We start from the raw sequence: 11,208 nt of genomic DNA, 5'->3' as shown, positions 1-11,208 counted from the left end.
AGGCTCAGCCGGAAGCAGCTTCAGTTGACAATAGAAGGGCTTCTTCCGGTCGGGCTCCGTGTGACGGTCGGCTTCCGGCTCTATTCATTCCCTTCCCGGTCCCCTCCTCCCGGAGGACCTTCTTCCCGCGCCTCTCTCTCCTCCCCGTGCGGTCAACTCTATGGTAACTCGGGCGGTGTCACGGTAGGGGGCGCGCGGGGCGGCGCTCTGCACTTCCGACTTCCGGTTCTCTATGGTGGAGCCGGCGGCGCGGCGGCGCTCTAGAGGTTTCTGGGCTCTCTCGATGGGCCGGCGGCGGCCCCGCCATGGAGGCCGAGACGCTGGAGGCGCGCATCAGTGAGTGCAGGCGGGGGGCAGGCGGGGGAGAACGGGGGTCGAGGGGGCCCGCCTCACTCACACTGCCCTTCTGCCGCCCGCAGACAAGGCCACCAACCCGCTGAACAAGGAGCTGGATTGGGATGGCATCAATGCGTTCTGCGAGCAGCTCAACAAGGAGCTGGAGGGGTGAGTGGGCCTCACGCATCGCGGTGCGGTGCTTTGGCAGTGCCTTCAGCTTGTGGCACGGGTACGGGCCGTTCCTCGATCATCATACAGCTTTCCTCTCCCTCCAGCCCTCCGCTTGCCACCCGGCTCCTTGCACACAAGATCCAGTCCCCGCAGGAATGGGAGGCCATCCAAGCCCTCACGGTAAGGCGGGACGTAATGGAGGACGGTGGGGGTGAGCCACTAAGGGTTTGCGATGCTCTGGGAAAGCCCTGATGCATGTGGTGGGAGAGAAGTGGCGGTGGCAGCACCCGGCGGAGGGTGACAGGTGGGGGAGGCCTTGTCCTTAGGGAGGAACGTGGGAGTCATTGGGAAGTTTTCCATTCCTCTTATCGCATTGTGGATCTGTCAGCCGTGGGGTTTGTGAGCTCTCTGCCTCAGGGTGGCTCTGCTGAGTTAAGGGTGTCCCCTTCCACAGTGATCAGAGGGGCTGGAGAACCTCTCCTATGAAGACAGGCTGAGGGAGCTGGGAATCCAGGGAGATTTCGCTGTGGCCTTCCAATACTTGAAGGGAGTTCATAAGCAGGAGGGGGACTGACTTTTTACATGGCTTAATAGCGATAGAACAGAGATAAATGGTTTTAAACTACAAAATGAGAGATTTAGATTGATGTTAGGTAGAAAATCTGCATTTGGAGGGCGGTGAGGCGACAGGACAGGTTGTCCAAGGAAGCTATAGGTGCCCCATCCCTGGAGGTGCTGTAAGGAAAGGCTCAGGTTCTGTGCATGGCGAGAAGCCAGATGTTGACCTAGCTCATGGGCTCATCCTCTCCCAGGTGTTGGAGTCCTGCATGAAGAGCTGCGGCAAGCGCTTCCATGACGAGGTGGGCAAGTTCCGCTTCCTTAACGAGCTCATCAAGGTGGTGTCACCTAAGGTGGGTCCCAGGGGATCCTTCTGGAGATGATGATGGTGGAAAGAGAGCTTTGGAAAGAAGTGATGGAGCAGAGGGGCCAGAGATCTTTTGGAGTGTGGGGAAAATGGGACCATGCTTAGAAGAGATTTAATCCATGTTTCTGTTGGGTTTTCCAGTGGGAAGCAGAGCTTTCACCCACTGCTCTAGGCTGATTTTTGTTGCAGGAAGCCGAGGGCCAGCTAGTCCTGATGCAACCAGCACTTGTGTGACTTCTGAGCCCATCTGCGTGTGCAGAGTCACCTTCATTGCATTTTGTGCTCAGAAACCTCCCTCATCTTTGACACTGTGGCTCTTATCTCTGCAGGGTATCCCAGTCTGTTTGAGACACTGAGGGCAAGCCCAGGCCTGGTTGGCATTGCTCTGGCAAATCCATCTGAAGGACTAGGTCCTTACCTGCTCCTCTGCTGATGCTGCTGTTCCTATAGCAACACATACTGGGCACACTGTTCCATTCAGCCAGGGCAGTCAGCTCATGATGCCAGCAAGGATGGAGTTAAGGGAAAACAGACTAAATATAACTAAGGAAAACTGGAGGCTGTCAGTCACAGCTTGTGATCTGTGTGGATGAGTATCTGAATATCCAGGGACTGCAACGGTATCATTCTGCAGTCATCTTGCTGGGGTGATCTAGAGGATGGCATCTGCCTAAAGCCACTGGCAGCACATTCGCTGTTTTTACTACCAGTGCACAGCAGACCCATGACATAAGAATGAAGGATGGCAGCACAGTAGTGGGAAAGCTGCATCCAGCAGGGAGACATTTGTGGTTTACCAGCTTGCTACAAAGAGTGTCAGTCACTTTGTGATGCCGAGTGCAGCTGAGGGTGTGCTGGGCCTTGCCCTAGGGACTGTCACCTACAGTCCTTCGCCTCACCTCCCAGACCTGCTGTCTGAAGGGTTGTCTTTCCCAGCAGCTTCTGATAGCAGCATGATTTCTTTCACAAGGTGATGAGGACTTTCCTGAGCATTTCCCACCAGTCCCTGCGTGTTGCCAAGGGTCTGCTGGCCCAGCATTTCTCCCATCTCCTGTAGTGGAAACCAAGCATGGCACAGGACATGTTGCAAGGGCCTCGTGAGCTTTCCTGCTTGCTTCCTCTTTCCTCCTCCTTGTGCCGTTGGAAACTGTCTCACTTCTGGGGGAGGAGAGGAGGGGAACAGACTGGGCTTGCAACAGCTCAGATCAGCTTCAAGTCACCTCTTCTCTGTTTCTGTAGTATCTTGGCAGCCGGACACCAGAAAAAGTGAAATCAAAGATCCTGGAGCTGATGTACAGCTGGACACTGGGGCTGCCTCATGAGGTGAAGATCTTGGAGGCCTACCAGATGTTGAAGAAACAAGGTGAGAAGCAGAGGTCTGGAAGGGGAAGATGGATGGAAGGTCCTTTTTCATCCAAGCAGAATTTAAAACAGGCTCTGCACACCTGCTGCCCAGACCCAGCATATCCATAGATCTGCCAGACTCCACAGGAAAGGGCTGGCAAAGAAATGGATGCCTTGGGGCTCCTGGATAGGCAGAAGGAGTTGCTGGGGGTCTGATGTGCTTAATGGTTGGAGGAGAATACTGCTTGTTCCCCACAGGAGGTGGTGAACTGGAATGGATTGGTGCTGAAGGGATAGAAGTGCTTTGGTAGTACTGAGTGCTTTCAAAGACAGGACAGTGTTGAAGGGGGTAGTACTTGCATAACAGCACAATTTAAGATCATGGATGGCAGAAGCAGACCTTGATCCCCTCCATTCCAGCTAGGCTTGATGAGCTGTTAAGGGCAGAACTGACCTAGGTGGTAGTGTGTCCCTCGCTGTGGGTGAGGCCTCTTGATATTTCTGTTGGTCTCTACTGCAGGCATTGTGAAATCTGACCCCAAACTGCCTGATGATGCTCCTTTTCCACCACCTCCTCCTCCTCGGCCCAAAAACATCATTTTTGATGATGAGGAGAAATCAAAGGTAAGAGGTCTATGCAAGCAAAGAGCAGAGGGCAATATCTTCTCTGTTTTGAGGTCTCCTGTGCTTCAGAGTAAGAGTCAAGACTTTTGTTTCAGGAAATGCATCAAAGGAATGTTGAGGGCCTACTGCAAGATCATGACAAAGGAAACAGCCTGAGGTGGGGCATGTGGGTCTCTTTGACCTTTGGAACTCTTAAGTGAGGGATGGTGCAATGGGTAACGCGCTGATGTTAGCCCAGCAGATTCTGAGAGGTTTGATTTGCTCTCTCCAGGCTCCAGAGTTATTTGTCCATAAGGTTTAAGTAAATCCCAGCCTTAGATGCTGTTGTTAACTCTTCTCCACTCACAGCACTGCAGTCTGCTATTTGTCCAGCTACTTGTATCTTCCTGGATTCATCCTATATTGCCTTTCTATCAGTCACATCACCGTTCAGATAAACCTCTGATATGTTTAAGCAAGCATTAGGCTTCTCTGGGTCTGTTTCTATCAGTGATGTCAGTTTGCTGCAGGGTACATATTTTGTTTTCATAGATCACAAATGGGGAATTGTAGATGTCCTGAAGGACTGTTCAGTGACAATGGAGGAGAGAAAATGGTCGGTCTCCTTCTTTGCCAATTACAGCTGCAAAAATGAGCACATGAGGAGATCAGAATAGGAGCCCATCACAATCCCATGACATCTCCCTGTGTAAAACAAGCTTTGTTTGTGGCAGTATTCGTGCTGCTGTGCTCCAGGATCTCTGTTGTGAGTAACAGGCAGGGAGGGACAGGCTTTGAATGCAGGAGACTTTCACGGAAAGACCTCTCTTACACAACCGGAGCCACAATGGGGAAAGGAAGACAAGTTGTACTTTTCTCCGTGGTCTCTTGCGCAGGGCATCGCCACTAGCTCTCATACTGCAAGAGCTGCCATCCCTCAGCTTGGGCTCAGAGATTCCTCTTCTCTTGCAGATACTGGCTCGTCTCCTGAAAAGTTCTCATCCTGAGGACCTTCGGGCTGCCAACAAGCTCATTAAGGAGATGGTTCAGGAGGTATGGCTGAGGAAAAAGGGGGCAGGGAGCCATGGCCTGGATGACAGTGCTCGATACCAAAGGGGCCATGGATCACTTGTTCAGCAGCAGCGCCAAAGAGTCCTTGTATGACTTGTGCCATCCTTTGGCTACTTGGAGAAATGACTGTGGGTGGAGCTCTCGCAGCACAAGCTCTGTGCTGGTTCCAGCCCTGTCTGGCAAGTGCTAGTGCAGAAATAACCTGGGGTTTTCCCACTGATGGGGAATCTGTTCTGGGGGCAGAGTTGCTGTAACTAAAGGCAGGGAGTTGGTGTGTTGGTTGGCCCAGCCTTCCGTCCTTCTCACACTTGCTGACAAGCAAGGATGTCACTCCCCATGCATTTCCCCTCCAGGACCAGAAGCGCATGGAAAAGATCTCCAAGAGGGTGAATGCCATTGAGGAGGTGAACAACAATGTGAAGCTGCTGACAGAGATGGTGACAAACTACAGCAAGGGGGAGACAACAGAGAGCAATGAGGACCTGATGAAGGTGAGGAGAAGCTATCCCAGTGTCCTCCCTGGGCTTACCAGAGACTGTTGTTTTTGTTGTGTTCCTCCTGCCTATTTTGTATCCTATCTGAATATCCTGCTGCTCATCTCAGTGCCCCTTCTCTCCCCCAGGAGCTGTATCAGCGCTGTGAGCGCATGAGACCCATGCTTTTCCGGCTTGCCAGTGACACAGAAGACAACGATGAAGCTTTGGGTAAGCAGACCTGACCCTGATCTTTCTTGTTCTCTCTGCTTCTCACTCCATCTTCTCTTAGGGAGTCAATGCTTGGGCTGCCTATAGTACAGCATCTGTTAGGAGCCTGCCACTTCTTGTGGTGGCAGCTTGCTGTAGGCTGGCAATTCCATGGCTTGGCGCTAGGTGGAGGCAGATGACCCCAGTCAGCAGCGTTCATTCACTTTGTTGTAGTAAGTTTGTGCTTATCCTGCTAAAGCTGTCAATGTATTTTGATGGGGTTTGCAGCAGCAGAGGCAAAAGTGCTGCCTGTGGTGGGATATCATCAGCTCCTTGAGCCTTACTTTGAAGAAACAGACTGAGATGGGTATAAAAGTCACTGTCTTGAGTTATTTACTTTTTTAAACCTCTTTAAACCTCTGCCTCTTCCATTTCAGCGGAGATCCTGCAAGCCAACGACAACCTGACACAGGTGATCAATCTCTACAAGCAACTCGTGTCGGGAGAAGAGGTCAACGGGGAGATGGTGGCCGGTCCTCTTCGAGGTGAGGAGACTTGGGGAATAGGGAGGTGAAGCACAGAGACCCTACTGCTGATTTCCTCTGGTGTTAAATAAGATCGAAAGAAGTGGAAAGGGGATACCTGCAGGATGTCAGAGATGGGCTGATGAGACGAGGGAATGGCTTGTGGAGATGACTGTTGCATGAAAGGAGGGAACTGGGAGAGAGAACAGATGAGGATTTCCTTCTGCCAAGTGTGAAGAAGGATGGGAACTGCATCTCAGCACTCTGAGACTGAAACCTTATCCCAATCCTTCTCACCTTGTGTCTTCTTCACAGGCAGCACCTCTGCACTTCTGGATCTGTCAGGACTGGAGCTCCCAGCAACAGGGCCTTCCTACCCAGCCTTGCCCACCCTTTCAGGTGGTTCAGCAGTCCCTGTGCCTGACCAAGCTGGCTCTGTTTCCTTACTGGATGATGAACTTATGTCTTTAGGTGAGAAGACCAGAACAAAAACTTCCCATTACATCCTTCGCCGTGGGAAGTCTGAGTGGATGATGGTTCTTGTGGCGGGAGCATGAATGAGGGAGAGCTCTGGGAGAGGTGACTCATGAAAAACCAAGATGTCACCCTCACTTAGAGCAAGGGAAAAGGCAGGAAAGATTCTGGCTTGATTCTGAACTTCAATCCCATAGTGTTTTTCTGATATCCAGAGAACCTAGAGGGGATGTACCTTCTGATTTGCTGTGGAGAAACTGACCTGTCAGGTAAATCAAGACTGATATGCAGTGTCCATCAGCAGATGGCATCACAAGGGTAGATCACCTCCAGCTCTTCATGTGACATCAACTACAAAGTGTAAACACATTAACAGTATACACACAGGGACTTCTAGAGCTGTTCAAATGCAAGTTGCAAGTCCTGTGAGGTAGCACTCCTAGATAGCTCTAGCGTTCTATTTTTCCCAGCAAAGTGCTCTCTCCTAGGATAGGTGCTTTGAGTACAACAGCATGAAGTAGACAGTATGATCCCCTGGATTGCATGTGAAAGTGGGATCCGTTGCAGTGGGAACTAGACTCGGAGTGAGGATCTCTGGGCAGAGAAAATACCACCCTCCCTGCTCCTTCCTATGCAAAGATGGAGGCCTGAGATGGGAGATCATGTTGGTGACTCTGCCCTGCTGCTTCTGTGTCCTCCCTGACCAGAGGAATCTGTTACAGATGTCTCATTCAGGCCCCTTTAAGTGTCTTTACCCACATGGCAGATGAGCTTCATTTTTGCTTTTATTTCTGGCAGGCCTGAATGATCCAGCACCGCATCCTGCTCATGCTGGTGACAGCAGTGGCTGGAACAGCTTCCAGGTAACATGCTGAGAGCTGGAGAAGCTGGAGGGGTGGGTGGTGGAAGGAACAAAAGGAGTAGGTAAGGACGTATCTCTGGTCTGATTGTTGATGTTGATAAAGAACCCTGCTGGGTTGGGGGCTTCTGTGCACTCTTTCTGCAGTCATCAGATAGCACTGAGCTCAGCATCACCCCTGTTGTGGCATCAGCACCAGTCAAAGCAGATGCAGGCACATCCTCCCCCAAACCTACTCTCACAAGTGGCCTGGATGACTTGGACCTCCTGGGCAAGACTCTGCTGCAACAGTCTCTGCCTCCAGAGTCCCAGCAAGTGCGATGGTGAGTAGGATCGGGGCAAGCTTGCATCTTTCCCCAGCCTTTTCATTTCTGGGATGCTGGCCACAAACATTTCAGTGCTGTTTCATTTGTTGCTCTATCTAAATCTATAGGGAGAAGCAGCAGCCACCTCCCCGGCTCACTCTGAGGGATCTTCAGAACCGGAGCAGCTCTGGCACCACAGCTCAAAACTCCAGTGTTCTGCCTGTGCTCCAGGGTGTTTCCCCTAACCCCACGCTGCCCCTGAACTCAGAGCTGCCTGCTCCTGCTACACTAACAAAAGTAGCCACCACGCCACCAGGAAGTACTTCAGTCCCACCACAGCCTCCTGCCTCCACGCTGCCCCCAGAGATCTCACTGGCCAACATCACTGTGCCTCTGGAGTCAATTAAACCCAGTGAGCTGGGATGAAAGCCTGGGAAGGGGGGAAACTGACTGTTTGGAAGCTCACCACACAAACTAGGGGGGGAAATACTGAACCAGGGTATGAAGAGAATGCATAAATTGAAGAATGTGAGAAAGCTTGCCTGTTGGATTTCAGGGAGGTTGTATCTCTGTTGCTTGTGTGGAGCGTGGCTGATGGGAAGGATTGCCAGTTCCTTCTTGGCTGACTACCGCCTGTCCCCGCCTTTCCCGCAGGCAGCATCCTTCCTGTGACAGTGTATGATCAGCATGGCTTTCGCATCCTCTTCCACTTTGCTAAGGATGCCCTTCCCGAGAGGCCCGACGTGCTGGTGGTGGTGATTTCTATGCTTAGCACGGCCCCGCAGCCCATCCGTAACATTGTTTTTCAGTCTGCTGTCCCCAAGGTAAGGCAACTGCTGGGCCTTGGGTCCACAGACAGTTCCCATTCTCCCTTTGCAGGAGAGCTCTGTGTAGCAGAACCCAACACAGTATTTCTTTTTCATTAGAAAGAGGAAGCTCTGTGTATCTGACAGGGCCTCCAGCTGTAACGTCCCTCAGCAATGTGGGATGCTTTTCTTTCTCCCTAGGTGATGAAGGTGAAACTACAGCCACCCTCAGGCACGGAGCTGCCGGCGTTCAACCCCATTGTCCATCCCAGTGCCATCACACAAGTCCTGCTGCTTGCTAACCCACAGAAGGTAACAGCACCATCCCTTGGTGCCTAGGCAAAGCCCTGCTCCCCTCTGCCTGAAACAGGCTGAAATGACCATATTCCCTGTGCTCAGTGCAGCTTCCTAGAGACCTGAATGACTTGTCCTTCACGTTTTCCTTCCCCTCTGACTGCTTATCTTTTCTCCCCCTACCTCCAGGAGAAAGTGAGGCTACGATACAAGCTGACTTTCACCATGGGAGAGCAAACTTACAATGAAATGGGGGATGTGGACCAGTTCCCCCCACCAGAGTCCTGGGGCAACCTCTAGGGCCGCATGGCATAGGCACTACACTTGGAAGCTGGCCCTGTGGGGCTGGAGCAGCCCTGAGGAGAGGGGGAGGGCGGGTGGGGGGCTGCTGCTCATACTCAATTCTCCAATAAGCCGGGCGAGTGCCAGAGGGAGCGTGCCTCCAGGATGAGAGCAGACACCAGGAGATGTTCATCCCACAAGAGTAGGAGTGCAGTCAAGCTTCTTGTGGCTGAACAGTTGCCTTCCCTGCTCTTCCAAAGGCACCCCTCCCTCTCTAGTTTGTTCAGCATCTCTTCTGACCCTGTTTTCCCCCTCTGGGTGCAGCGGGAAGCAAGGATAGGAAACTTTTAACAGCCTCAGCCATAGGCAAGGCCTAGCAAAGGAAGATACTTTCCCTTATCCGTCCCCTCTTCCCCAACCCTTCAGCTGCTTCATGCTCTGCATTGTTCTCTCATGTTAGTGAATGCTGAGCCGTGGGGTATCCTCCCTTGCCCCCAGCCTTGGAGCTGGGCCCTAGTGGTGGCTTCCTGTTTGATGGGATGACCCTAGAACTGAACAAGGACTTAGGTGTCTTCCCAACACCAGAGGGCGGGCAGCGATCCTTGCTCTTGGGGGTCAGGGGGAGATCTTCCCCTAGCTCCCTCTCTCCAATAGCAGGCAGAGCTGTTGGTGAGAGGTGAGAGCTGGGAAGGGCTCACTCTGTGCCTCCCCATCTGCTTCAGCTCTGGTTCCTTGGCTTCTGGGCACTGAAGTCTTGCTGGGAGGAAGCACACATCTTCCCACAATGCTTTAGCTACTGCAGCAAGCATTTGGGACTGTGGCTGGAACATCGCCTGCTTGTCCTTGCTGCTCACAGGGCTGACACAATTCACAAGGGGCTTTCAGTGGGGCCGAATCCTTTCTCCTTGAGGCCCGGGAGGGGAGAGAGTGGGAGTCAGGCTCTGAGCATCGCCAGGGGGCACCACCAGGCTCTGTACTGCGGGGACTGGGGTACAGCTGTGCCTTGTGCCCCTTTGCCCAGAGGGGGCTCACTCCAGCCCCCCCAATCACTGTGACACTAGAGTGAGGATCTGCAGGCATGGAGGAGACCAGGGGGTGGCATGTCTTAGGCAATCCGTGTCCTGATGGGACTTGTGACCATAGGAGCTGCTTCCCACCTCTAAGCTAGTTTTGGCTGGGTCTTAGGGGCAAACAGCTCTAGCTTGTCGGAGGTAGAAGGCAATCTGCACGTGATGGAGATGAGTGAGGTGCTTTGTATTCTCTGCTTAAGGGGCAGTGAAGGTGGGAACTGGGTGCAGCCACGTGGTGGAGAAGAGGGGGAAGCAAGGTCTTTATGCTGAGGTTCTGCTGTGTCTTACTTCCCTTTCTGGTCTCTTTTCAGGGTTTTGTATGGGGGTTTTTTGTTTTTGTTTTTTCTTTGCAGATCTGGTTCTTGAACAGACATGTATATATTTTCAGTGCAAATTCTGCACATGGAAGAAAACAATTAAAAAACGCCCGGCGCGACAAATCTGCTGTATTTATGGAAAATAAAAGAGTTCTTTCCTGATGCTGTTGCCTTCTCACTGCGTTTTCCCCTGCCTGCACTGAGGAGCTGTTGACCTGACCCTGTGTGGGGTCGTTGCCAGCTCCTGTCCTGCCCCAGCTCCTCTTGGGCCTCGCTGGTTCATGAGCAGGGAGAGTGAATGGTGGAAGTCCCCCCAGCTGCTCTCAATTCCTGTTTGAGAGCAGGCCCTGTCAACGCTACGAGCTGCTCTCTGCTTCCTTCTCTCTGGGGGAAAGCATTGGGCAGGAGCCGGTGCCCCCCAGCTCATGAGCAGCTCCCAAGCCGCAGGGCTGGTTGCAGGCTGGTGGCTTTGCAGCAAAACTTCCTCCTCCCTGAGGCTGCTGATCGGAAGCAGCTCTATTAGGGCGGTTTTGGTGCAGAGCTGGGGGTTGGTTGCTGGGAGTCAGGCGTGGGTGGCCACTTGGTTGAAGGGTTTAGAGCAAGATGATGCTCAGGCAGCATTCCCTTGCTTGGTCTCCCCCATTAAAGTGTGAAAAGACCTCTTAGATCACCTAGTCCAACCAACCGCCTGCCAATACTGCCTGCTAAGCCATGTCCCTTGGAAACAGAGGATCCAGCATCGCTTCTACTGCACCTTCCAGTAAAGAAAAGCAGAGCCCAGCAGCCCCAGGCTTTGGGGCGCAGCTGGAGCGATCGCTTCCCATCCCTGCTCAGGTTCCACATAGCTTAGCCTCTGCTCTCAGTGCAGGAGGAGGAAAAGCTGCAGGTAGCCAGAGGGAAGGCAAGCTTTGCATCATGCAGAGTGGGAGCAAAATCTGTGTGTGGGGGGGGCGGGGGGATGGAGAAAAGTTGCACTGTGTGGCTTGAGCTGAGTGCAGCTCTGCAGAGCGAGTGACGCTAAGGAGGGAAACGTGAAGCTTGTGGTCACCATGCAACCTTGCAGGGCAGGAGGGGAAGGGGGAAGGGATGGCTTCGCCATCTGCAGAGGGGTGGGTGCTGGGTTGACCTGGTAGTGTGGGGTGTG

The 11,208-nt window shown here is 52.8% G+C and overlaps 1 protein-coding gene across 1 annotated transcript; it reads left to right on the top strand.

The window, feature by feature from the left end:
• Positions 1-191: 191 nt before the first annotated feature.
• Positions 192-10,226, top strand: GGA1 (golgi associated, gamma adaptin ear containing, ARF binding protein 1). The gene is made up of 17 exons (XM_072346662.1): positions 192-336; positions 420-504; positions 612-687; positions 1,320-1,418; positions 2,672-2,795; positions 3,297-3,400; positions 4,352-4,432; positions 4,804-4,941; positions 5,073-5,154; positions 5,571-5,678; positions 5,973-6,128; positions 6,930-6,994; positions 7,138-7,313; positions 7,424-7,707; positions 7,950-8,119; positions 8,303-8,413; positions 8,585-10,226. Exons 1-17 carry the CDS (start codon positions 306-308, stop codon positions 8,693-8,695), a joined length of 2,001 nt encoding a protein of 666 aa, XP_072202763.1. The 5' UTR covers positions 192-305; the 3' UTR covers positions 8,696-10,226.
• Positions 10,227-11,208: the final 982 nt, after the last annotated feature.

This window comes from Excalfactoria chinensis, chromosome 1 (genome assembly GCF_039878825.1).
Source record: "Excalfactoria chinensis isolate bCotChi1 chromosome 1, bCotChi1.hap2, whole genome shotgun sequence".
Taxonomy (NCBI): domain Eukaryota; kingdom Metazoa; phylum Chordata; class Aves; order Galliformes; family Phasianidae; genus Excalfactoria; species Excalfactoria chinensis.
This window is presented reverse-complemented; position numbering and strand designations above follow the sequence as displayed.

Coding starts and splice junctions, on each gene's coding strand:
- GGA1 (XM_072346662.1), top strand. CDS start 306: ATGGAGGCCGAGACGCTGGAGGCGCGCATCA. Junction 7,314..7,423: donor GAGTCCCAGCAAGTGCGATG/GTGAGTAGGATC, acceptor CTAAATCTATAG/GGAGAAGCAGCAGCCACCTC. Junction 8,120..8,302: donor TTCAGTCTGCTGTCCCCAAG/GTAAGGCAACTG, acceptor CTTTCTCCCTAG/GTGATGAAGGTGAAACTACA.